Here is a 27,815-nt window from a genome sequence, read left to right as displayed (position 1 = left end):
GTGGATCGCTGCCATTGGTTCAGTTTGATTGAGTAGCTTGTAGACAGTCACCGTGATTGATGGAGCTGCTCACTGTGGTGTAGGAAAGGTCAGAGTTGGGTTTCAGCGCCCGTCCCGCGTGCTATAACTGGCTCGCAAGCTCACCTTCTGTGTCTAGTCTGCACATGTGACTGTCCCCCACCCCCCACCCCACTCCCCCCTATCCTGCTGGAGCTTTCTGTGACTCATCCTGCACTGACCCTGCGCAGCCACCCAGGAAGGGAGGTCAGGGAGAGGGCAGCCTCTAGGAAGGTGACCCCTGCAGCCCTGGGGCACAGGGTGAGGCAAACTTTGCTGACCTTCTGCTGGGAGAAGCAAACTGTAAGGTGTTAGATATGGTCAGAAATAGCATGAGTAGTGATTGGAAGTGACTTTCGGATTTGCGGCCTGCGTTTCCCTGTACAAAAGCCTTATCATCTAAGCAAGTTTATTGCATTAGCAAATTAGCAAATATAGGTGAGATGTTATGTAAGGTCAGAGGCTATGAGATTATTCATGAAAAGTGATGCTTTAGTTCCTGACCCATTGTCTTGAGTCATAGTCGCATAGTTTCATTGCATTTCATGTCTACACGCACACATCCGTTCCCCTTGCATTTTTCCTCTTCTGTAAGCCTTAAGCTGAGTCATGTATGTCCTTTTGCTTCAGCTTCACAGAGGACTGAAGTATTTATGACTCTTCTAATAGTTGACTAACAGTGTTTCCATTCAGTCCCATTGCTGTTAGTCCAACAAGCTCCTGCTGAGATGCGATTCACTCGTATATATCCAGGCGACTCATCTCCTGCACTCGGGTGCTAGTGCTACTACCACATGACTTGTAGGAGTTATGGACGACATTTTTTTTATAATTGATCTTTGATTATTAGTCAGGCCATACAGATTTGTTCAAAGCAGCTTTACAGTGATAACAGGAAAATGATGCATTTCAGCTGTTGTTCAGTGTTGTTCAGTTCAGTGTTGAGTGGTGGTGCATGCTAAAAGAAGAGCATCAATATTATTGTTCATACTTGAGGTTAGAGCTGTGGTTCTCAATCTTTTTGACTCCAGGATGCCTCATTGTCCACAACAATATTCAAAGGCCCTGTGGCTTTTCCAATTTATTGTTAAAAAATGAATGCATTTATTGCTTAAATTCTACTGTATCTTAAATAAAAAGTGACAGGTTTAATGACCCTTGAGTCATATTATTTTTTCTGTTTATTAGTGTGAAGCTGCTTTGAAACCATCTGTATTGTATAAAGCACTATGTAAAGGTGACTTGAGATGTATCTCACACAAACATGTCCAGGTCAAATATCTAGCCAGCAATTGTATAAATGTCATTGAAATTGTCATGATTGTCATGAAAATATTGTAAAGAGGTTACTTTTTCCTATTATTTTTTCTTTATATCATTAATTCATTAATATTCTTTAAGAAATTAAGTTCCTGACAGGATTCATGTGTTTCACCCCACCCCAAGAGATGGAGTCAGCCTGGATCAGAGCGTTTTTCATAAATAATAATTTATTATTCCCACCATATCCACGTATTAGCTGCTGGCCTGTGAAGTCAGAAGACAATCAGGACAGATTAAGGGAGTGTTGTTTGGTTTAAACTTTCATGTGTGCACTCTCCCTCAAACCTTATTCATTCATTTAAACCATTAAGGTGTACAGTTACATTATAGCTATAGTTGTCAAACAGTCTCTGATGTGAGGCATTGAGAGAACAGGCAAAGCAGCATTCCATTCTTGCAGCGTTCCTCACTGCTATGCCAATGACTGCAGGGATGTCTTCTCTCTTATATTTTATGTAATTTATATCAGCAATCATACATATCCACAGTTACACCAGAAACTAAAACAAAATTGCTCTTATTGTCATCAATCCAGCTGTGTACACAAGAAGTGCTCATCTGTACAGTAGACTGTGCTTTTCAGTTTTCTTCTTAGATTTTTTTAATCGTGCGTTAGTTTTGACGATATAGCAGAATCTCTGCCGGTTGACACATATCTACGGTATACACCGACGTACCGCCCAGTTCTAGTGTTTGTGTGTGTGTGGCCCGTGATGTTCTTCGCCATCAGAGAGGCAGAAAAAGAGCCAGATAAAAGTGTGCTTGATAAACGAGTGTGAGACTCCCACCTTTCCTCTGATGGATGATGCAAGAGAGAGGGGAGCCTCCTCCCCTTGAGAGAGAATACAGAAGGTCTGCGACTGCCAAGGTGCTCAGCGGTGCAGAGCAGGGCTCCCAGAGCACCTTGGGAAATGACAGATTTTTGCAAGCGATCGATAGTCTTCTCTCCAGCAGCCTAACTTACCTCCTGTGGTTGCTCAGGCTATTAATCCGGGGCACTGTAATTTCCTCCTGAAAGCTCCTGAAAGAGGAGGAGGAGTAGCAGACAGGAGTGGAGTCGGCTCTAAACGGCTGCCTTTAGAGGGCCAAAGTGCGGGTGACGCGACAGGGATTTGTCTTCGAAAGTTTTCCCTCGCAAATAATACACTCTCAGAGCTCACCAACAAGCATTAATAAATGTTCTGTAGACAAATTGCACCATAACAGTAAGGAAATGAGAGTTGCAGCAGTGCCTAGTCTTACTTCCTGTCCACATCTCCTTCTCTTTGATTTTCTCTGTTTGTTTGTCTCCATTTCCTCCTATTAATGTTTTTTGCTGTCTACTGTTTCCTGTATTCTTTAAGACCGGCGATGTAATCAGTGAACAAAATGAGTCAAGGAGGAAAAGTAAGAGCAGTTGACAGGGACATAGGAACGGTTTGAGAAGTCGGGAGACGCAATGCGTGGGGAAGTTAGTGAGAATGTTACAAGTGATTGTAATGTCGAAATGGTTGTTGCCACAAATTATATAAGGCTGAGATATCCAAACACTCAATATGATGTATTGACCGTTATGTAGTTCCACCTTGGAGTTAAAAGAACTAATCGCATGTTTGATCAGTTTAATGCATGCTTGCAGAGTAAAAATCATAATTCTGACCAGAAACTTTTCAATGGTAGTGTATTGTGTTTATGTATAGCCGTTGTTGTGTGAACTTTAATATGAATTAATAATCAACATCTTTATTTTCAGTATAAGACTGAGTTGGGTAACTTGTATGTTCGAGCTGAAATGGGCAAATGGATTGCTAATATGATCACCAAAATATATAAAGAGATAAAGTGATAAAGAAAATAGTGCATTTATTTGCAAAACACCATGTAGATAGATAGTCATCCTGTCATGTCAGAGATCATATCCTCTCCTAAAGCTTTCACAGCTACTGAGACGTCTCCTGCAATCAGATCAGCACTCGGCATGGCTTTAACCTCCTTCCTGTTGCACACACCGTTGCCTGTGAAATATTTCATCAACAGTGACATTTGCAGGAAACGGCAAAATATCAAATATTACCCATTCGAAGTCATGCTCCCTGTGAATTACTGTGTGGTTAAAGGCAGATAAGGTTACATGCTCTTATTTTTACTGTTGCCAAATACAGTGAGGAAAATTAGTATTTGAACACCCTGCTATTTTGCAAGTTCTCCCACTTGGAAATCATGGAGGGGTCTGAAATTGTCATCGTAGGTGCATGTCCACTGTGAGAGACATAATCTAAAAAAAAAAATCCAGAAATCACAATATATGATTTTTTAACTATTTATTTGTATGATACAGCTGCAAATAAGTATTTGAACACCTGTCTATCAGCTAGAATTCTGACCCTCAAAGACCTGTTAGTCTGCCTTTACAATGTCCACCTCCACTCCATTTATTATCGTAAATTAGATGCACCTGTTTGAGGTTGTTAGCTGCATAAAGACACCTGTCCACCCCATACAATCAGTAATAATCCAACTACTAACATGGCCAAGACCAAAGAGCTGTCCAAAGACACTAGAGACAAAATTGTACACCTCCACAAGGCTGGAAAGGGCTACGGGGAAATTGCCAAGCAGCTTGGTGAAAAAAGGTCCACTGTTGGAGCAATCATTAGAAAATGGAAGAAGCTAAACATGACTGTCAGTCTCCCTCGGACTGGGGCTCCATGCAAGATCTCACCTCGTGGGGTCTCAATGATCCTAAGAAAGGTGAGAAATCAGCCCAGAACTACACGGGAGGAGCTGGCCAATGACCTGAAAAGAGCTGGGACCACCGTTTCCAAGGTTACTGTTGGTAATACACTAAGACGTCATGGTTTGAAATCATGCATGGCACGGAAGGTTCCCCTGCTTAAACCAGCACATGTCAAGGCCCGTCTTAAGTTTGCCAATGACCATTTGGATGATCCAGAGGAGTCATGGGAGAAAGTCATGTGGTCAGATGAGACCAAAATAGAACTTTTTGGTCATAATTCCACTAAACGTGTTTGGAGGAAGAAGAATGATGAGTACCATCCCAAGAACACCATCCCTACTGTGAAGCATGGGGGTGGTAGCATCATGCTTTGGGGGTGTTTTTCTGCACATGGGACAGGGCGACTGCACTGTATTAAGGAGAGGATGACCGGGGCCATGTATTGCGAGATTTTGGGGAACAACCTCCTTCCCTCAGTTAGAGCATTGAAGATGGGTCGAGGCTGGGTCTTCCAACATGACAATGACCCGAAGCACACAGCCAGGATAACCAAGGAGTGGCTCTGTAAGAAGCATATCAAGGTTCTGGCGTGGCCTAGCCAGTCTCCAGACCTAAACCCAATAGAGAATCTTTGGAGGGAGCTCAAACTCCGTGTTTCTCAGCGACAGCCCAGAAACCTGACTGATCTAGAGAAGATCTGTGTGGAGGAGTGGGCCAGAATCCCTCCTGCAGTGTGTGCAAACCTGGTGAAAAACTACAGGAAACGTTTGACCTCTGTAATTGCAAACAAAGGCTACTGTACCAAATATTAACATTGATTTTCTCAGGTGTTCAAATACTTATTTGCAGCTGTATCATACAAATAAATAGTTAAAAAATCATACATTGTGATTTCTGGATTTTTTTTTTAGATTATGTCTCTCACAGTGGACATGCACCTACGATGACAATTTCAGACCCCTCCATGATTTCTAAGTGGGAGAACTTGCAAAATAGCAGGGTGTTCAAATACTTATTTTCCTCACTGTAACTCCTCATATACCTTACACATGTAAATACACAGGCTTTTACAGCACACAAGAAGTAAATGCTTTCTGAAATGTAAACTGAGTAGTGCTGTGGGCGGTTGCCAGGTCATTGGTATGCTGTTGCTAAGGTGTTCGAGAGGCTGTTAGCATGTTGATAAGGAGTTGCTAAGGTGTACTATGTAGTTGATATGTGGTAGTGATGCCTCCTCTAGGTCTCCATGATATTTTGTGTGCCTGTTTTAATGTAACAATTGTATTTTTATTTGCCCGTTACAGTGTTTAACCAAAAAAAACAAATCATATACTTGATGACTTATGAAAGTAAATAAAGTATAAAACCTGTTGGTTTAATCTGGCATGACAATGATGTTCTGTTGGTAGCAGTAACTGATTTCAGCTGTTTTGTCTTCATCTTTCAGGAAGGCTACTACTCGCACCGGCCCAAGGAGAAAGTCCGCGTGGACAGCAACAACGAGAACTCCGTTCCCAAAGACTTTGAGAACATAGACAACAGTAATTTCGGGGCACGGTCGCAGACACAGAGACATGCGCCCAGCAAGCACAAACAAGGCCTTCTGGAGAAGGCGCATGCGCAGCAAAGCCTGAGCAAGAACTCTAATGAGGTCATTCAGTATGCACAGAACAAAGGGGGCTACAATCAGACGCGCACCGAGCTTCACCGGAGGGCCAATCCCACCCTTCGTCCTCAGCAAACCCAGCAGCACCGGCACCACCTCCAGCAGGCCAAGCGATCGGCCACGCCCACTGCAGACCTCAAATACGACCAGCCGCCCAAATGCGAGATCAGCGGCAAAGAGGCAATCTCCGCCCTTTCTCGCGCCAAGACCAAGGAGTGCCGGCAGCAGATAGTGGAGGTTTACTGCCGCCACAAAGAACGCCAGCTCATGCCCGAGAAGGTCACCCGTTATTGCCCCTTAGAGGGTGAGTTGACACTTTACACTTCATACTCCATGTTAAAGACCTAAAAAAAATCAAAATAGGAATTTTGAGGCTTTTAGTCCATGTTTATTAGGGTTTTTTATGTAACGTTTAATCAAAATGTCATAATTCTTACGATCAAAATAACAGACTTCTCTCTGGTGACGAATGCCGGACTTATCCAGTCCTTTAGTCCTTTCCGCCCACATCTCAAAATCCAATCAACAACAGAGAGATGCAAGTTCCCACCCTACTTTTTAAAATCCGTTACACTCTGTAGGTCTGTCGCTACTTCCATTTCATCGCGACTTTCGGATATATGCATTTAAAAGTCTTTCTTTTCCAGGAAAATGGACCAAAATATTGATTACTCATTCTACACAACATCCTACACTACATACTGTAGTTTCAGATGCTCTCTAGAAAAAGAATGTCCCACCCCTCCCCTCTGCAACTGACCAGCAATAGCAAATGGTTCATTGCTGTGATGTTACGAAAGCCTTTTTTCAAGGGGATGAGCCATTTGATATTTACTGTCCAAACTTCCTGTTTAAAAAGGAATTACATCACCACAGGACAGAAAACTGTGCGTATATACTCTTTAACTCATTGTCATGACGTTTTCTTTTGGGATGAGTACTAATTAAAATCATCAACCTGCACTCGCATGAAGTGAAACATTAGCTGGAGTTTATGGGAATTTAAGATAAATAATGCTCAAAATAATGATGGTTTTCCTGAATGAATTGCCATCCTGTCTTTGGAGGTTTATGGAAGTAGTGTATTAAGAGTCACAGGGCTGGTAACAGACATTCACGGCACTTGTAATTACAATCAGAGACAGGCTGGAAATGAGATTCTGGATTTCCGCACGAGGTTAGACGGATGTAATTGCTGCACGGTGTCTTTTTTCCCTCTCCATCTCCCATAGCTGACTACAGAAAACATATTCATGCAATTATGCAGTGCTCAGTCTTCTGCACACAAATCAGGGCTATGGATGTGTTCAAATAGAACAGTGACAGATCTTCTCAGGGCTCAGAGCCTCTGCCTAAAGAAACTTCCGGAAACCAGAATGGGTTTTGACAGATATGACAGGGACATCACCACAGAGACATGGGAGTCTGGGACATGCAGAGGTTTTTAGGGGGTGGGGCAGGGCAGGAGCGCTTCTATTTCCAGCAAGTACAGTAGACCGACCAAGCCACACGGATGGTGTTTTAATGTATTTATAAACAGTAATTGCATTATGCGGTAACAGACGAATGAGTGAGCGAACAAGTGAGTGGTTTGCATCAGTGTTGGCAATTAGCACAGAAGCAACGCAAGTTTGAAGCTAACATCAGGTTTTTAATAGATATCGTCAGATGAACGAGTTTCAAATGTGGTCCAGGCTGTCGGTCATGAAGGCCCACAAGGAATCTGTGCATTTTTAACATTTTCTCTTGTTAACTGTTGAGAGAAATCTGAAGAATAGATTTACTGAACTGAGAATACTACCAAAGTTTCTAAACTCAGTGGCCCTTTTTGGCTGCTTTTTACTTGAATGGAGAAATATAGAAATTTCCAAAGCTCTTTGTTAAGATTACTTTTCTAAAATCTGACAGTGGTATTATGAAATTAGTCTCTGTAGAAAACTATATGATTGTACAAAACTGAAGTAGCACATCCATTCTATTCTTTTTTCTTTAGGGTCCCATCTACTCTTTATACTCTTTGTACTGTATATTTGTTCTGCTCCACTGTACTCTGAGATTTATATGCTTAGCTTATGTAAAAATAAATAAAAAAAATCCTCTAAAAAAAGCACTACTGTTCAAAAGTTTAGGGTCAGTAAAACTTTTTTTATTTAAATGAATTCATTTATTCAGCAAGGATGCATTGGACTGATCAAATTACATTAAAGACATTTATAACATTACAAAAGATTTCTATTTCAAATAAATGCTGTTCTTTTAAAATTCACTGTTTCCACAAATACATTAGGCAGCACTGTTTTTAACATTGATAATAATAAGAAATGTTTCTTGAGCAGCAAATCAGCATATTAGAATTATTTATGAAGGATCATGTGACACTGAAGACAAATCAAATTTAATTTTTCAGTATAGTAAATTAGAAAACATTTATTTTAAATTGTAGTAATTTTACAATATTAGCCTACTGTTTTTACTGTATTTTGATCAAATAAATGCAAGCTTGAGAGACTTCTTTCAAAAAAGTAAAAACTCTGACCAAACCCAAACTTTTGGTATTGGTAAGTGTTTGTCTCTGTTAAATCTATTAACACTGTTTTTAACTTGCAGCAAATTCTTGCATTCTGGGCCGTTATCATGTCATGCTCGTGATGGAGCGTTATCGGAAAGATCTTGGCGCGAGAAGCAACACAGATGCTCCGATTTTAAAAATGCTCACCGCTTCAGGCGAAATCACACAACTCCACTTCTATTCCTAGACGTTCACATACTCTGATAGAAGGGCCAGTGTTTCACTGAGAACAAGTAGGAAACAAAATGAAGCACAGGGACAGATGATGAACAGGCCAGTCCACACCCCATAAAGACAGAGGACACTGGACACTTAAGATGGTGTAATTGCCTTTAATAAAGGACATTCATGCCTGTCCCAGCCTCCACCCATCCAGGGTCAGCCAGGTCCTCCCTGAGGCCCAGGAGCGGTGCCTTCTCCTGCTCCCTCACTGGGTCTGGGAGACCGGTGCCGTTTGGGACAGTAACGACATCCTCAGATCTCAGATTATAGTCATTACCCCCTCATGGCCGATGTCTTCTGTCAGAATGGCCTTATGCCAAAACATAGTGCCTTCAGTGTAATTTCATATGAGCTTTTAAAATTAACCTTGTGGCCTGTAATGAGTAATTCAGCTTGCCCTTCTTTAGAAGTGGCAGGCTATACCATGACATGGAGAGAGAAGTCCGCCATGTATTTATTCTGTGTGCATTTTTAGAAAGCCACAAATGACCGAGGCTCAGCCCTTGTGGTCTGTGCCAAGCTATTTGTGAGCACTGAATATATGTCTGAAGGAAGGCGGGGATGGTGTCTTATATCTGCTATTGTGGAGATTGTATCAGTGAAACACTTATAGGCCAATAGGTGATCATGTGGTGGATTGCTGCGGTTCTGGATTCCGGCGCTATAGCAGTGTTCTCGGATGGATTGAGGTGCCCTCAATTCGGTTTAAGTGTTACAGAGGCTCATCTGTTTCATCTGGGACCATTGAGGTGAAACTCTCATTGACTGCATCACACAGTCAGTTTTTGAGAGTGACATCTGTATACTAACAGGATTGTCTCCTTAATTGTCCTGATCTTATATTAAACAAAGCCCCTTTTCTATTCCCACAATATTCATGAGTAATAACTGTAACCATATTGGTGAAAGTAAATATCAAAGATGGTGACTTCCAGAATGAGTTGTCAGCTAAAATGTTTTTTTTAGCTTTATTTTTGCTCCCTTTAACCTCTAAAATTTGTGATCACATTGAAATCAAGTGACAATATTGACAAAAACCAGTGAAAACTACTTTTTATGACAGCCATAATTGTTCAAATGAAAAATGTACACTACCATCCAAACATTTGGGTCGGTAAGATTTTTTTTAAAGGTTCACTATGTAACACTTTGGCACTCTTGCAGTTAAAAAACAAAACTGCATGCATTCTGCAGAAGAACATTGTTTTGGTTGTGCTTTGGCTCTGCGTGGATGAATATGGTTATCCTACTGCTCATAAAACATTCACTACTAGGCTTAAGAGAAATAACCAGTTTAGATGGAAAGGAACAGACTCTCCTCTGTTCAGTTTTTTTTTTTTTTTTTTTTACGAGTGATTCCCCGGAGGTTCGAGATTTAGCTGCTCCATGTCAACCTTTATTGCTCATTGTGACAACTAACCTATGCCACTCACACATGCGTCAAAGTAGAAAGAGCAACTTTTCTCTATTTACGGATATGACACGACACGCACGGGCAAGTGACGTATGTACAGTATGCAAATTTAAAAGAAAAGCAATTATTTGAAAGATAAGTCTTTTGTAACATTATGAATATCTTTACTGTCACTTTTGATTAATTTAATGTATCCTTGACAAATAAAAGTATTAATTTTTATAAAAAACATTAGTGTACATCAATAAAATTAATAAAGTACAGTTTTTGCCAAACTAATCAGATTTTTATTTGTATTTGTGAATAGTTAGAAAACATCATGCCCTCATAAAAGTGAAAACGCCCCTGAAAATCAAATACCGGGTGCAGTTATTGCCCTTAAATTAATTTCTGACAACTGACAGCCTAAATATGCGTTATGTCTAGACACGGCTAATTTAGTCTAGAGTCCATTTTGGCTAATGTGTGTGTGTGTGCTTGCGCAGGCAAAGTGAATGTGAATGTGCAATGGGAGGAGGACTCGATGGAGACTGTGCCTGTGGTACCGGTGCGGATAGCCTTCATGTTGGTGGTCCATGGACGTGCCTCTCGCCAGGTGCAGCGTCTCTTCAAGGCCATATACCACACATCTCATTTCTACTACATTCATGTGGACCAGGTATGTCTTCAACACGCATCCAATTTTTATATTTGTATAATGGTGAGAATATTCTAAAAAGATTGAACAGCATGTTCAGAGGAGTTGTAAAGGTGTTAACAAATATATATATATTTATTTATATATAAATATATAAATGTATATATAATATATAAATAAACTATTCAAACTCCCTAATTAACTAGTTGGTTGTTGGGCAATCGTCTCTGAGAGCAATAGTGGGGGATGGAAGAGAGGAGGATGCTGGGTAAACAGTGGTCTCTAAACCACTCCATTCATTCAGTACGCTGTTTCAAAAGTGTGATGGAGGATTATTAAAGAGCCATACTTCAGTGTCTTTCACACCATTTACTCTTTCAGCTTGGCAAGTGATAGAGTGTGAACATGAAAGGCTGTTTGTTCACACTCACACATAATGCTGCAACTCCCTCCCTTAATTACACATACAAAAATACACTTAATAAGCCACTTGAATTTATGGCAGGACTGCGTAGGGTGAGAACGCTGTCTTGTAATTTCGAAAGAGCAGGATAAAGAGCTGCTTTTCAATCAGTCCATCATCGTGGAGACAAGCTTTATGGCTCCATAAAACGAGCAGAGGAAAAGAGGAGTTAAAGGTGGGGTGATGTAACACGGAAAACACAGGGAATCAAAGACTGTGATGTGTATATCTCAAGACCAACGTAGTGCTTCACACTCACAAGTTTGCCACAAGCACTATACTACAAAAAATCACTTGTTTAGGATTTTTGTCTTGTTTTCTAGTAAAATATCTAAACATCCTTAAAACAAGATATGTGTACTTGAGAAGTAAAATTGTGTTAGATTAGATAAATATATATTTTCAGCATAATCTTCACTAAAAGTTTAGGGATACACAATATTGGGTATATATTAGAAAATGTATTATTCAATATTGGATGTATATCGGTCGATATTTAATTGTACATTAATTGTTTAGGTTTCCTTTGCTGTCATCTAACTCTTACTTAAGATTAATATTTAAAAACACTAATAATTTTATAACACTGTGTAATCTTTAGCAAATCTCAAAATGATTATTCATTTTTCATATTGTACATTATATTCCTGTGATGCCTAAATTCACTTGTAGCATTTAAAATGGCTGATTTAAGTTTTTAGTGTTTTATTTTTAATTTACTTAGACATTTACATTTATGCATTTGGCAGACGCTTTTATCCAAAGCGACTTACATTGCAGGGCACGCATTTTACATTCTTATCAGTTCTTGCTTTCCCTGGGAAACAAACCCATGACCTCGGCATTGCAAGTGCCAACGCTCTACTGTTTGAGCTACAGGAAAGCTTAGACAAAGTAGTATTGCATCGGTTATTGGCCATAACATGAAAATAATCCTTGGCTATTGGACAAAATTTTAATATCGGTGCATCCCTGCTAATTTTTCTTAATTTATGCTTGACTTTTTGTCAATAAGGTAAGAAAAGTACATTTAATTAAATTTAATTCTTTGAAAACAATATCTAATATATTGTGCAATTTTTGTTTCTCAAGAAAATGTATCTTTTTTTTAGGATGTTTAGATATTAAAGGGGGACCTATTATGCAAATTTTACTTTTGCATGGTGTTTGGACATAAATGTGTGTTGGCAGTGTGTGTACACAACCACCCTATAGTGATAAAAGACACCCTACAGTGTCTCCCAACGACCTGTTTTCAGCCATGGGGCTGGTGTGACGTCACAACAGCCACAGACCCCGCCCACGAATGTTGACAGACACTGCGGTTTTAACATAGACCCGCCCTTATCGAGTTCACAGCGAGTTGTACACATCCGCCATTTCTGCACTGACATGTCTCCCAAGCGTTGAAGGTGTTGTGCCGGACGGAGCGGCATTTACTACACAGAGCCGTAGTTCACTGACAAGCTGAGCCATATCGCATTAATTATTGCGGACGTATCACTGCGATAATTAATGTGATATGGCTCAGCTTGTCAGTGAACTACGGCTCTGTGTAGTAAATGCCGCTCCGTCTGAAAGCAGGTGATGGCGATTTACTACTAATCAAGGAACCGGCTTTACTGACGAGATGCGCATAACAATGTCATGCGATATATCGCCCAGCCCTAGGCTGGATGTATTAATTCACATAACTCTCTCTGTTTACTCCCGAAATCTGAGCCAGCCGCTGAAGACGAGGTGGATTCATTTTGTTTTCGAAGAAAATGCTCCCTCAACTCTACCGAAATTCGTTTATGTACTTACGCACTTCTTATACTGTGTTTACTCAGCTCTTACTTGATTTTCTGGAGTAAAACTGACGCTTCATCTTTTGTGTGATGTACAATAAACTTTATTAAACTCATCAGTATATTTTTGGCCATCATTCGGACGGGGTCTGCCCGCTACAGCAGGCTTGTATTAATAGTGGATACAAGCAATGACAAATACGTTATAACCGTAATTAAACTAAACTATACCTGTTCCGTCTCCATACAGCATATATTCTCTGACTCTGTAGGCATTATTGTCCGACTCCGGGTCGAAATGAACACCGTTACTGAGAGTTTCTGTTTCGATAATATCATCATTCCGTGAGGTGATATTGTTCTGACACCGAGCGTGAGCTCGTGAGGCTCCGCCCCCTGTGCCGTGCAGCAGCAGCTCATTTGCATTTAAAGGGCACACATTAAAACGGTGCATTTTTCGGAGCCAAAAAAAGTGACAATTTAAACATGCTGTAAAAAATGATCTGTTTGGTATTTTGAGCTAAAACTTCACATACACACTCTGGGGACATCAGAGACTTATTTTAATTCTTGTGAAGAGGGGCATAATAGGTCCCCTTTAACATGAACAGGACAAATATATTAAGAAAATGTGTAGGTGTACACAAGGTACATGAAACTCTGTGCCACCTGACTGTTTGAAAAGCCTTCATTCACTTTATTTAATCAGTTTTCCCCCACAAGGTCAGACTTTGTTTATCTCATGATAACTCTGGTCACGTTTGACTGACTGATCCCAGATAAAGTTCTCAGGCTCCAAATTACCCAGAGCCTGTCTTTTTTCACCCTGCAGCGATCTAACTACCTGCACAGGCAGATGGTGGCTCTGACTCACCAGTATCCCAACGTCCGGGTCACATCGTGGCGCATGTCTACGATATGGGGCGGTGCCAGCCTGCTCACCATGTATCTGAAGAGCATGAAGGACCTGCTGGCCATGCGAGATTGGTCCTGGGATTTCTTCATCAACCTGAGCGCTGCTGATTACCCAATCAGGTGAGTAATCATTCTCTCTCATTACTCTACTTTTTACTGATTATTCTGTTGATATCACTTGCATTGCTTGGTTTGTCATTGTTTTCTCTCAGGAACGAGTCGAGTTTATTGGTTGCCACAGAACAATTGAATTAACACCTGACTAGCATCTAGCTGTGTGCTGTTGGGAGATTAGTTCCAAGCAATGTCACAATTTAGTTTAGCAGGGGATTATGGGTAATTGAGATCACCATTAGCTGTTTGATCTGGTGTCAACAAGCTTGATGGTTCATAGAACTGTTCAGGGATTACATTGCAGCATATTGTGGAGATTGTACTTTTTTATTCAGAATTAGCTCAATTTAATGACGGAGCCACAACACCAAAGCAAACCAAGGAACTTGAAGTCTAACCCAAATATTTGAGGAAGGGTAAAATAAAAGACTCCAGTATTTCAGGATCTCATCACATTACCTGTAACTCAATGTGGCATTTCTATCTGTAAGCCGAACTGTGTCTGAAGATTTGAATTATCACCATGATAAATGCCATTAGTGTGCATAACTCTTCAGTCCATAATGAGAGCAAGATGAGAGGTTGAGTAACCCAGCTACTCCCCCGGCTACAATCAATACTACAGCCATGTCATTTTCTGCAGCCCTCAGAAATCAGGGTGTTAGAGATCGATACGGCCGTGTGATGAATTCTGGCCTGTCCCGCATAGCCGTTCAAGGTTAATCCTGCCTCTCTATCACTCCGTCGCATGCCACACCTCCAGTCCGGAGAGGGAAGTTAGCTGTGAGCCAAAGCCCCTTTAAAAGCGGAACATCAAAGAAAAATAAAATGATTCTTTTCATCTCCAACGCTGAGTCGGGATCAGGTGCATGCTATAAGTAGCCTGTCAGTGTGTGTGTGTGTGTGTGTGTTGCGTGCAGTGATGTAGTTGCTATCATTTGTATTATACTGTGCACAAACACCATTTCTCTAAAACATGAGGACAAATCGGTCCATTAAGGAGTCCGATCCGGCTCCTCCGATTGTGGTGATGGAGAGTTATTTCTCAGTCCAATAACATAACATAACAGAAACAGGGGTCAGCAGAGAGGAAGCTGTGAGGAAAATAACTTCAACAAAAGATAAGAAGTGCACTAAGAAGAGTCGTAATGTATATACAATGTATATATATACAACATTACAAAACTTTAATTTGAAGCAAGAAAGTATTTGAAAATCGAACAAAATGGCAAAGGTACAAGACTGTGTACTTAACTGCTTTAATGAGAGAAGGAACTGCAATCCCATCATGCCTGGCAAATGACATAATAGAAATAAAAATTATGGTAAATATAAAACTATTGATTTAAAGATGTTTATTATAAAGAGAGGATCAATATATTTTATGTTTATTCCAAAATATGAAAACCTTTTTTTATTTATTTTTTTACATTATTGGACTTTAGAATCTTATGATACCTAAAATAATTCATTTTAGTTTTTGGTAATTACATTGATTTGAGTTTTTAGTGTTTTACTTTTTAGTATATTAGAAAAGATTAACAGAATTTTAGCATTCCTGCTGAATTCTTAGATTTCTGCTTAACTTTTTAAGCTTAACTTTTAAAGTACATTTTAATTAAATTTAATTATTTGAAAACAAGTCCTATTTTCTTACGCAATTTTTCCTCCCAAGTTGGCTTCATTGTTCTTATTTTAAGGATGTTTAGATATTTATATCCAACTATATTTTGTTTATTGCAAAATATGAATATTATGCATACAAATATTTGAGTAGTTTAAGAGCATAGGGAAACTAACTCTACATCACTTGCAGCGTTTTATGGGAGAAGACGGGCGCTAAATGTACGTGTGTGATTTACATGTCGCGATTCTATGATTGGTGAAGATTTCTCTGTAGGTTTTCACCAGGAATTCTGCTGTTGAACATGATTATTTAAAAAAGAAGTTGAAATCATGCAAGCTGATGGCTCCAACAAAAGCATATACCATCGATTAACAACCTCGAAGCTTACAGTAGGTCTGTCTTTAAAGGTTTACAAGTTATTGTTAAAAATCAGTTCCCCTACTGTGAAAATAAATGGGATTTACCCAACTGTTTCATCCTATTGCTGTTGGTTAAAGATCACCTCGGAGTGGACAGGACTGAGTACAGACTGACAGATCAAGAGGACGAAGCCTGTTTGGAGTCCATTAGACCTCATCTCAGTTTGGCCAGAGAGACATGAAGGGGTTATCATCCAGACATTCAATGTTTTTTTTTTCTCATTCTTGCCACAATGGCTTTAACAGAGAAAGCGAGTGTGAGACAGGAAGTAAGGTGAGAGACAGAGACAAAGCCACAGACAATGTTCGAATACACGCTTGACTTCCAGTCTAGAGCCACAGTGTGTTTGCTGACACTGCAGACTTCGCTCGGCTTCATAGCGGCTGCTCCCATTACCGACTAATTGCGTATGACAACGCGTGTTAGAGGTCCTGGGGGGACATCTTCAGTGCTGGCCTTCCTAAAGACCTGTGCACAGCCCTTTCGCAGAACGTTTTGTCCACATGTCGTGACTGCTGTGCCGAGGGACATGTGGTACCTGTGTCTGGTGACTTAGCAACTTATTTTCCCCTCTAATTCCCTCCTGATGTCCATCCTTCTGCATGGATGCCTGTGAAAGGGGCTGACAAAAAGCTTTCTCCTCTATAGGCGAGGCTGGACGCCAGAGGCGGTGGGCTCTGTTACACAGAGCCTTTGTTGGGAGCGCTAGGCTCTTTTCTTACATTTATCCGCACCATCTTGCTCTTTTCCTCCGGCCCTGTTTTTAAGTCAGCGCAGCTGTATTTATAGCCTTTTCATGAAGAGAGAAAAGGAGAAAACAATGAGTCTGGATTGTGTTGTTCTCCTCTTCCCATGTGGTCACATGGGCTCCATGATGCCCTCTTCTGGAACGGAGCAGCTCTGCAGACTGTTCGGAATGGATAACTAGCTTACTAAATACTATGCAGTATGTACTGGATTTAAATAAAAAGTTCAACATTTGGTATTATTCAATTATAAATCAAAATGTACGATTCTTCATCTTGAAAAAAAAAATGATTTTTTTTATCCAGTTTTATTTAAAAATGATTAACATTTTTCAGTTCAATCAAATAATTAGACAAGAAAAAGCTAAACTAAAAATATTGATATTGATATTACCTCTGGTTCATTCATCACACTAGAAATGAAATGCTGAGCATCACATTGTGGTATCCCATGCATATATACTGCAGCAATAGTAAGATTAGTATGATATTATAAGATTAGTATGCTATAGGGCTGGGTGATATGGCCAAAAAATCATGTCTCGGTGTACATGTGTGTAAATATATATATATATATATATATATATATATATATATATATATATATATATATATATATTTATATATATTTATTTATTTATTTATTTATTTATTTATTTATTTATTTGACTTTTTCTATTTAGATGAAAATAAATTCAGTATTTATTTAAAAAAAAAAAATATTTCACATCTTGCCCAATACAAACAATGTTTATCACATTACATTCTAACATTGTAACAACAACATTACAGTCTAAAAACAAAAATAATGCTTTTTAAAGCAGAAGTTAAATTAGCTAAAAAATGAAAATGAATAAAAACAAAAGCATAGACTGATTATATTAGGTCTATATTATAGTCACTTTACAGGTACTGCTGTCATAAAAATAGACTTCACATTTAATGTCCAACAACAAATATTTTAGCAAAATGTACATTTTAGTCAGAATTCTTGCGTTCCTATTCTATTGCGCTCTGTCTGTTTGGCGCGCATGTGCACAGCGGGGCTTGTTCACTGAAGTCTGTGAAGTTTAGCAGAGACTCACTGACAGCAAAATTAACATTTTTGCTTGTCTTTCTAACATTAACAAATGGAGAATATACCTGTGAAATGGAAGTTCTGCACTGTGGAAAACACATCTCAAACGCATTAAACAGAACAAGTATTTGTCAGAGCACCTGACAGGGTAAGCCGCGTTAACCATATCTGTTATTTCGAAGCTCTAAATATAAAGCATGTCTCATGTTTAGGATTAATTGTTTTTATGCACTTTCTCTGCAGAAGCTCACTCAGTGTCCTCTATTTTTCAAATGCGCCGTAATATCAAACTACTGTATATCCGTATAAACGGTATTTCCTCATTCTATATCATTTATAAAAATATATCGATATATGGTACAAATTCAATATACTTCCCAGCCCTAGTATGCTTTTTTGAATTCAATCCCAGCCTGCATGTCTCTGACAATGTTCAGAATGGAATACTACTGCTTACTCCATACTGCACCATATATACCGTGTACAGGCTACTATATAAAAAAATAGTATACTTTATGCAATAAACTATCAAACTGTACAGTGCAACCTTGTTGCCACATGAACTCATTAAGTTGCATGTTTAATTCAGAATTCAGTTGTTGAAAATGAATGAAGTGAAATGATGTGTAGCAAAGTATGGTGTCCCATACTCGGAATTTATGCTCTGCATTTCACCCATCCAAGTGCACACACACAGCAAGTGAGTAGTGAACACACACACACCCGGAGCAGTGGGCAGCCATTTTATGCTGTGGCGCCCGGGGAGCGATTGGGGGTTAGATGCCTTGCTCAAGGGCACCTCAGTTGTGGGAATGAGTGGAAGAGACAGTATTCATTCACCCCCTCCACCTACATTTCCTGCCGGTACTGAACTCTTTAACCATTAGGCCACAACTGAACATGTAAATACAAATGTTAAAGGGGTCATCAGATGCAAAATTCACTTTTATATGGTGTTTTAATATGATGTCATATTGCTCCTGCTCCGCCCACGACCACTGACGGACTGTCTCTTATTAGCATATTTCCTCCCTCAGCCTTTGCCATGGTAGCACTTTACATGTCTCCATGAAAGAGAGGGGTGGGGTGAGCAGTTGCTCATTATCATTTAAAGAAACATGCACCGAAACGGGTCGCTGTGAACAGAGCTGTTTTTGAGGAGGTAAAAAGGGTGTTGTTTTACACAACCATTGAGGAATTTTAACCAAAGTATGTTACAAACTTTACACGAAGACCCTAAAGAATCAAACTAACTTGTGGGAAATGGGCATCCGGTGACCCCTTTAACATGAATTACAAGGTTTATACAAATTTTTTAAAAGTGAAATTGAATGGTACGACAATTTTAACATTAAAGTCTTCAATTTGACTTTCATTTTCAGAATGTTCACGATTCCTGTCTAACTAATTTGCGTGCTGTATTGTGATTGGTCTTTCTTGCATTTATTTGTATACTCTTATGTGATTGGTCATATTATATTATTATGCATGATATGCAGCATGCAAATTCAAATTGCTAGTACATTGTTGCCACATGACATCTGCTTTGTGCAAAAATATCCTTATTTTTGGTAGTCTGATTTGAAAAAGGATTCAAAAAAGATATCATTCATTTCCAGTTCATTCATCACTATTAAGATTTAGTTGGGCTCATTGCATTACAGGATACAATATTCTTCATGGTTTGATCTGGTTGCATACTGCGCAATTGTAGAAGGTCATCGGAGTATTCCATGCCTACAGAAAATTTGCATACCGTGAAGAGACCTCAAAAATAAAGCGTAAACATCCTCTCCGTCTCTCTCTTTCTCCTCCTCTCTCCCACTTGAACTGATGCTCATTATTATTGCACCGTTTTGAAGGCACTGCAGTCAGATTTCAGATCGGTTACAGAATACAGCACTCTAATAACCTGAGTGACTGTCAGCTGTACATGCAATAAACACTGGAGCATGGTTTCATTTCAAATGCCACACTGGGTTTCTCATGCTGACATTTTTCAAACAGTCAAGCCATAGGAAAGACAATGCAGGTCAGGGTGCATTTGTGCATGTTCATCTTTTTACCAGTTAAACATTTAATGTGGTCTTATAACGAACGGTGGATGATATATCGCCTTAAGCTATTGAAATGAAACTTGCGAGATGAAGTCGTATATGATTGACGTGTGCAGCTGTAGGCATGTTGACGACATCATGCAAGTGATGATAGAGTGACAGAGTGTTTACTGAGCTAAAATTCACATGCAAACATCAACAAATTCACCTCAGCTATTTATTACTGTTTGGTTGTGAAGAAATGTTTGTTACCTTTTTTTGAACAATGCTCTTCACCTATTTTCGCAATTAATTCAGATCCATCCACTTAAAGTAACTTTTCGAGGATCATTTCAACCTGAGGTCTGCTGTCTGTTTTTAGTATTTCTAAGCTTTTTAAGAAGTGAATCATAAGATTTATAAGAATTTAAAAACAAGATGTAATGGTTTGGCACCTTTAACATTTTCATATTTGCATGTTGATATAGGATTGTTGATTCTTGTTCACATCACAGCCAAGGATAGTAACCAAAAAGTTGCTGGTTTGATCCCCAAAAATGAGAGCCAAGAGCCGCTGTTCCTTCGAGCAAGGCATTTTACAAATTCCACCGTCCCTAGTATTGTAGCAATAAATAAAGTTTTCATTATTCTTTTTATCTTCAGTGTGAAGTCATTTCCCCTCTACCAGAAGCCTGCAGTGAAAAAACAAACAAGAGAGAGCGATGTGTATGGGGAAAAATGACTACAAACGTTCAGGCAATGCATTGTGACAGGCAGTGAAACGGGGCAGCTGGCATTTGGGGCTGAAACTGGCTCTGTATGTGAGCTTGGACTCGCCCAGAATCCCTCATGCTCCACGCTCATTTACACTGTGGCTCATTAGCCTGATTAGCAGACTCTCTGTTACTTTTTCTCTCTTTCACTAGTTTTCGGTTTTCCCTTCCAACACTATTTCGATCTCTCCTCAGGACCAATGATCAGCTGGTGGCCTTCCTGTCCAAATACAGAGATATGAATTTCATCAAGTCTCACGGGAGAGATAACGCTCGGTGAGTGCTGATGTGTGATACTGCTGATGGCTTACGGTGCCCGAGGCTCAGAAGGGTGCCCTTTATAACCGATAAAAATAAATTTGTAATTTGCATTGTTGATAATCATCGCCAACAGATTCATCAGAAAACAAGGTTTGGACCGGCTTTTCTTCGAGTGTGACACCCATATGTGGCGGCTTGGAGACAGGAAAATTCCAGAAGGCATATCCGTGGATGGAGGCTCTGACTGGTTTCTGCTCAACCGAATGTTCGTGGAGTACGTCATCAACTCTCAAGACGACCTTGTGACCAACATGAAGCGTTTCTACGCATACACGCTACTACCTGCGGAGGTGAGATACCAAATTACGCTCCAAAATCATGTTAAAGAAGTAAAAACTATTGTTTTTCAAAAAAAAAAAATTTCTTTAAACAGCGTCAATTTACTTGAATAACATAGATCTATTTCGATAATATATTGGATTGTTTATTCTTGTTGTTTCTTGTTTTAAACGTAATTCTAAATAAATGTACGGGTTAGGTTTAATATTGCTATATATTCATGATATAATATTATATATTCTCTGAAAACAAGTCTTATCTTAGACAAAACTGCTTGTAAATTAAATGTGTTTGTTTTAAGGCTGTTTAGATATTTTTGATAAAAAAACAGACTAATAATGATCAAGAAAATGACTTTTGCATTGCACATTATATTACAAAGATTCTTCTACATTAATTTTTTCTACATAAATTCCATTAATTTTTCTCACTTATTCGCCAAAGTTGAAGTTTACGATGATAAATTGTGTAAATTTCCATAAAGCGAGAATGAATTTGCATAGTTTTATTTGCTCATTTGCATTGTGTATTTGCTCATTTAAAATGACTGTCAGTGTGTTAGTTTTAATGAAGGGCTTTTTGCTGTGCCATGGTGAAATTGGATTCTTCACTCTGTCTAGGTCTAGTTATTCACCACTGAGATATTGGATATTGTGGCTTGAGAAGGCAATTGGCCCTTTTTTACTGATGTAGACATTTAACACACTAGACCTCCTGACAGGGCTATTCTGTTAGACATCCATCTTCATTTTATCAGATGTCATTATTCTGTTTCAACCTCTTAGTCATCTGTTTTCTTCTCTTTCTCTTCACCTCTTACCATCCCTTCCTATTTATCATCCTCCTCCCCTATTCCCATTCTGTCTTCGCAGTCGTTCTTCCACACAGTTCTGGAGAACAGTCCGCACTGCGAGAGCATGGTGGACAACAACCTTCGCATCACTAACTGGAATCGAAAGCTGGGCTGCAAGTGTCAATACAAGCACATCGTTGACTGGTGCGGCTGCTCGCCGAACGACTTCAAGCCCTCCGACCTGCCCCGTTTCCAGGTGAGCACCTTGTATCCTTCCCACGATACTCTCAGTCCTCTCGTTGTCCAACGGTATCAGTGCAGCTGGCGCTAACAGGAACAGTTCAATGAACCTGATCATTAGTTAAACTCTTTTAAAGCCTTTTCAGTGACAGCGCTGACCTCACGCCTGAAGGAGACCTACGCCGCGTCCTATTTAGTCTGAATAAGCACAATAGGCCTTTAATTTACCTTAAACAAACACCTAATAGTGTGAGACAAGCTCTCCAGTCAGTAGCGATTTCAATTGTGATTAGAAATCCAATGAGACTCAACTAAAGGAAAGCCTTGCTAACTCGTGCCTACACAGGGGATCTGTAATTAACTCTGCCCGGCAGAAAAGGACGAGGAGGGATCAATTGCAAGGCAGTCTCTCATCAAAAGGATTCTGGTAGTGAGTCTAGTATGTGGAATGAGGCCGTGGAGCTTGACCGCAGCAGCCAATTCCCTTCTCTCCCCCCTACCTTTGGTCTGGAAGTCTCTCATTAGCCTCCAGTACAGAGTCAATCCTAACATAGTCATGCCCGACCTCGATGACTCGCTCTCCCTACTGTAACTGGAGCTACAGGCCCAGTTGAAATGAGTTTTAAACGTGTCATTCCCAGCCTGGTGATTTTCCCATAGCTGGCTGTGCTTTATTTTTTCCATTCTGCCGCAATAGAACTGCAACTTTGCATTTTCTCCCCTTTTTAGTTTTCTCTCTCTTGCATGGTATGGTTTCACATTAAACGATACAGCGGTCTATTCGGCAGGCCGTTTCCTCATAAACTTCCTACTGTGCACTCGTGTGCCAAACCATGACATCATCACCATGTGCCACACCAGGCAGCTTTTGCTCACTTTTTTTTCCACATTTTTTTGGAACGTCAACATCCATAATGGTGAATCTTGATGTTCATGTGTTTAAGTACCATTTTATTTTAACACATTATTTTGGTTTTATTTATAAATAGTGTTTCGTTGTTGTGAATGAGGGCTGAAAACCCAGGACCATCAGCGCAGTATTTCGAGCATTGCTAAATGTTTGCAGCCACAACTCCTCTATATAATGGAGTCTTTCACAGAGTGTGCGGTTAACTCATTCAGGCCTGTGCTGGGGGAAGGGCCTGTGAGCGTTTAGCGGGTCATTATTACTGAAGGCATACCCATAGTGAGTGTTGAGTAATTATCCTGTGACAATACCTCCTTTCTCACAGACAGCTCTGAAGAAAAAGGACAATGGGAGAAGAAGGGAGGCTTGAAATGTGTCATGACAGTTCAGTTTTTTATCCGAGCAATTTCTCACCCCTCACCCTATAAAGGCCCAAACCATATGAAAGAGCTTCCCGGACTTGCCTCTTCAAATCACTTTTATTAAATTTCCTCACATTTTTGCCTTCTTTAACTGTTTAAAAAGAACAAAATTACTGAATACTATTTAAAGGGATAGTTCACCCCAAAAAATGAAAATTCGTCAAAAAAAAAGTCTTTCTTTTGTGGAACACGGAAGTATCGATCACTACAATGCAATTTAAAAAAAAAAAATGGTTCACAAGTTGCATGAATGAATTGTTTATGCATCATTCTTTTGAATCGGCTCTTTCCAATACATCAGTTGGTATACAATTACCAGTCTACTGATCCGATACTTCTGAATTTTTCCTTTAGTGTTGCATGGATTAAAGAAAGTCATACAGGTTTGAAACAACATGGAAATGAGTAAATGATGACAGAATCTTACATTTTGGGGAATTTTCATTCCTTTCGAGGTTTGTGTTTGAAAGATGTCTGACAGGGGTCTGCTGTCACCTGAAAGCTATTTCAAGCATGAAGATTTTTGATCTCTTTGGTTCTTTTCAGATGTTGTCCCTCTTCTTATCTGTCTAAGTTACACATGTTAGTCTGCGGGGAGCCAAGTTGGGTGTGAATAATAAGCAACACCACCGTTTCATACCAGACATATGCCACTTTGATTTTTATTTTTGGTGTCAATTATCTCTGGAGAATTTGTCTCTGATTCTTTCAGCTTTTTCCCCCTTCTAGCACATCATACTGGATGGTGTGCCATGCTTTTCGTTTTTCAGTCTCTTCGCTCTGTTCTGTTTCTAAAGTCTCAGCAGGCTGTCTTGTCTATCAGCGTCCCTTTGTCTTCACACTCACGCTCTCTTTCTTTCTCTCTCTGTCTTTGTCTCCATCAGCAAACCACCAGGCCCACATTCTTTGCAAGAAAGTTTGAAGCCAGTGTAAATCAAGAGATAGTAAACCAGCTGGATGTCTTCCTGTTCGGAAGTGTGCCGCAGGGCATGCCGGGTCTCAAGGCCTACTGGGAGAATGTTTTTGATGAAGAGGATGGTATTCACAGCCTGTCCGACGCACATCTCACTTACTATCATGCCTTCGCCCGATTGGGTCTGGCACGAACTGGCAACTCATTACAGGGCGACACCAATGACAACAGCTGCAGGTCAGTACTCAGTACATTGTTTTTTGCTTGTTTGTTTTTTAACTGTAGCACAAAATTAGTTAACTAAAATGTCTGGATTCTCTGTAAAAAATAACAACAGAGCTATAATCTGAATGTATTGTTTTTAGAAGATTTAACCACATTAAAGTTGTTTTAACCTTTTTTTTTTTTTTAAGCTTGAAATTTTCGTAAATCAGTGGGTTTACTTCTGAACCCACATTTTACTTTGGAGATCATGAGATGACCAAACACATCCAAAATTGGTTATCAAACCATAATGAATGTTGATGATTTTGGGCTTGGCAACCAATAATTCATTGCACAAATTATAGTCGACATAAACCGTTTATCCTCATTTCAAGTGAACCTGTTTTTAATGTGGTTTGGGTTGTAATTTATTTTACCTTCAGTAGTTTATTCATGGTTTTCAAAGATTTCAAGAGGCTCATTTGGCTGGCCTGACAGCACCAAATTTACACCAAAATTAGAGTTTCATTAGATGCACAACCTTTGATGTAAAAAAAAAAAAGAGAAAAAAAATCAATTCAAGATTTTTTTTTTAATTGTAATCATTTAAAATTATATCGATAATATTAATACTGCAAAATACCAGTGGAGGATTCCAAATACCATGTGCACAGCCTACATTTGATTTATATTTAAATAAGTATATAAAATTTTCAATAAATGTACTGTTTTGATACATTTTGACTATGAATTTAGTGTTCATTTTATTTTAACAGAAAATGTATTTTATTTATTACTGTTTTACTGCATTAAAAGCCACTAAAATTTCCATTCATATTTCCCCAGTTTATGGATTGTGAAATATTTCAGAGATTCATTTAGATTTTTGGTTTAATGATTTTTTTTTCCTTTTTTGACTGCGACCGTAGATTAACCTTTCTAGGTGGCGTCCCACCAATCTGCTCTAAATAACTTAGACTTATAACTTGGTTATATATAATAACATGGTATATGTTGCTAATGATGACATCATTTTCAAGTGAATTGTTCTGAACATTTGTGTGTCTGTGTTTCTGTTGGTGTATGTTTTTCATTGTAATTATGTTTTGTTTGAAACCGAATGTATATTGGCATTTTGGATATTCTGAAAGCTGAATAAGTGCACACTCATTTGTGCTGTCTGCCGAGGGAAGCGCAGAATGTTTGATCTCACTTGCAGCAGATCTGAAGTTCCTCAGCTGTCCAAACATCTGTCATTACTGAGATAGAGAAGAGAGAGAGTCGAGAGAGGATAAGGGGCCGTGTTTGTCAGTCTGGCTGCTGTGTTTATGTGTTTATCAGTGCAGTAATGCCTGGCGTCGCTGCTGGTGCATTCTGACAAGAGAGCCACAGTATTTGGACCCTGCAGAGGGACTCATCAGGCACAAGGAGGAGGTTGTTGCTGGCCGTGGGGGTTGGGTGGTGGCGTTTAGGATCCTTGAGTGAGGGAGAGCTCTGTTTTTTTGCAGGCCTCTGTGACATCAGCGGTGAGAGGCTGAGGTGGGCCGCTTGAATAGCTGCTCTGTTAGTCCCTGCGTGCTGCCCTCCTCCTGCGGTGACAGCGGACGGAGGGGGAGGGGGGAGGGCGGCCGCACCGGTGTAAATATTTGCTGTTCTGCTTGTCAGGCAAGCGATGCTGGGATGGAGCACCTCCAGCCTGTGCTGGAATACTGATGAGAGCACGGCGACGGAGCTCAGGGTGGAGATCACTGCGAGAGCAGCCATCCGCTCCGCGTGAACGCCTGCGTCTCTATCAGCTCCTGCTGCTCCTCCTTCTGTCTGTCTGCCTCAGTGTCTCTCAGCCCAGCACTTCACTCGCCTCTCTACAACCCAAATAAGCTTTGCTCAGAATACAACATTATTGGTTCTGTTGCTCAGAAGTTTTCTCAGGGTTTTAAAAGGCTTTAGGCGTTAACGAAGCCCTAAGAAACTTGAATTTAAATCAAAGACAATTACTAGTCAAATAATTGGTCTTAATAAAGTCCTGTATTGCAAAAAAGAACGGCATTTATTTGAAATAGAAATCTTTCGTAACATTGTAAAAGTCTTTACTGTCACTTTTGTTCAGCGTAATGTGTCCTTGCTGAATAAAATTATTAATTTCTTTCATTAAAAAAACATCAGCATATGGCTAGAATTTGCTTTCTGTTGGTTTGGAGTGGCTATTTCCTTCTCAGCTAACATTATAAATCTCTTTGCTGTTACTTTTGATCAATTTAATGGAAAATATTTTTTTATGTTACATTAATTTATGTGGGAATATATAATGTGGAACATTCGTCATGTTAAGCCACCAAAACAAATACATTAGGGACAAAAATATATATTTTCAAATAATTATGATGCAAAATAGTTGCATTTATATCATGACCAGTAATAAATATTATTGAAAAAATACTCAATGCAGATGACTTTGCAGGTGTGGCAAAAAGTCAATTTTGAACCCTACATGTAAGGATTGTGAATTATTATTATTATTATTATTATTATTTCAGAATGACATCTTTTCTGCCTGTAGGTATTATGCCATGGGACATCCTGTGTCTGTCCACATCTACTTCCTGTCTGATGAGTTCCAGGGATACCTGGTCAGGCATCACGCCACCAACCTGGCAACAAGCAAACTGGAAACCCTGGAGACCTGGCTCATGCCCAAACAGTTCTTCAAGTTCACCAATCCACCCAATACCTTTAACCGACTGCAGTTTGCAGAGGTTAGTAAACTCACAGCCTTACACAATACACACACAGTGGAGATGAAGCATTTTTGTATACTATAATAGCTAACGGCTGTTGGGTAGCACGTTTATGTGTCCTCTGTTGGTCATTTTTATTTATGAACTAACTGTCGTCATGCTGTTGTTCATGAATAAAAGTTTTAAGACAATGCTTATTTCGTTCTGGCTCACTGCAGTAAAAATGTCCTGGCAGTCTATAGGTGCAGAATCGCCCCCACACTACCCTCAGAATATATGCATTGCTAAGAATATTGACCTCCGAATATTATTGGCAATCTTACACTGCTGCACATTGCGCTTGACATACTCCGTTAAACAACCAATAATTCAGACGTTTTTCATTGATTTAGCTGTCAGGCAGCGCCATACCTGTCATCTTGCCCTTTGGCGTAA

The 27,815-nt window shown here is 39.6% G+C and overlaps 1 protein-coding gene and 1 long non-coding RNA gene across 2 annotated transcripts in view; one reads left to right on the top strand and one right to left on the bottom strand.

Annotated features, from left to right (window-relative positions):
* Nucleotides 1-27,815, top strand: part of xylt1 (xylosyltransferase I) — a 71,665-nt gene that overhangs the window by 31,200 nt on the left and 12,650 nt on the right. Inside the window, exons 2-9 of the mRNA XM_084114526.1 lie at nt 5,544-6,066; nt 10,453-10,625; nt 13,690-13,892; nt 20,762-20,842; nt 20,961-21,177; nt 22,039-22,215; nt 24,413-24,678; nt 27,203-27,398. Of these exons, the coding sequence (XP_083970652.1) occupies nt 5,544-6,066; nt 10,453-10,625; nt 13,690-13,892; nt 20,762-20,842; nt 20,961-21,177; nt 22,039-22,215; nt 24,413-24,678; nt 27,203-27,398 (1,836 nt within the window). The remainder of the gene's footprint in view (nt 1-5,543; nt 6,067-10,452; nt 10,626-13,689; nt 13,893-20,761; nt 20,843-20,960; nt 21,178-22,038; nt 22,216-24,412; nt 24,679-27,202; nt 27,399-27,815) is intronic.
* Nucleotides 14,197-16,787, bottom strand: LOC311083193. The gene is made up of 3 exons (XR_014606229.1): nt 15,978-16,787; nt 15,142-15,178; nt 14,197-14,683 (listed from the first exon to the last, which is right to left on the bottom strand). It is a non-coding gene; the product is annotated as an uncharacterized lncRNA (long non-coding RNA).

Source organism: Abramis brama (assembly GCF_963993115.1).
Source record: "Abramis brama genome assembly, chromosome: 1".
Taxonomy (NCBI): Eukaryota; Metazoa; Chordata; class Actinopteri; order Cypriniformes; family Leuciscidae; genus Abramis; species Abramis brama.
Note: the sequence above shows the minus strand (reverse complement) of the source record. Positions and strands in the feature narration are given on the sequence as shown.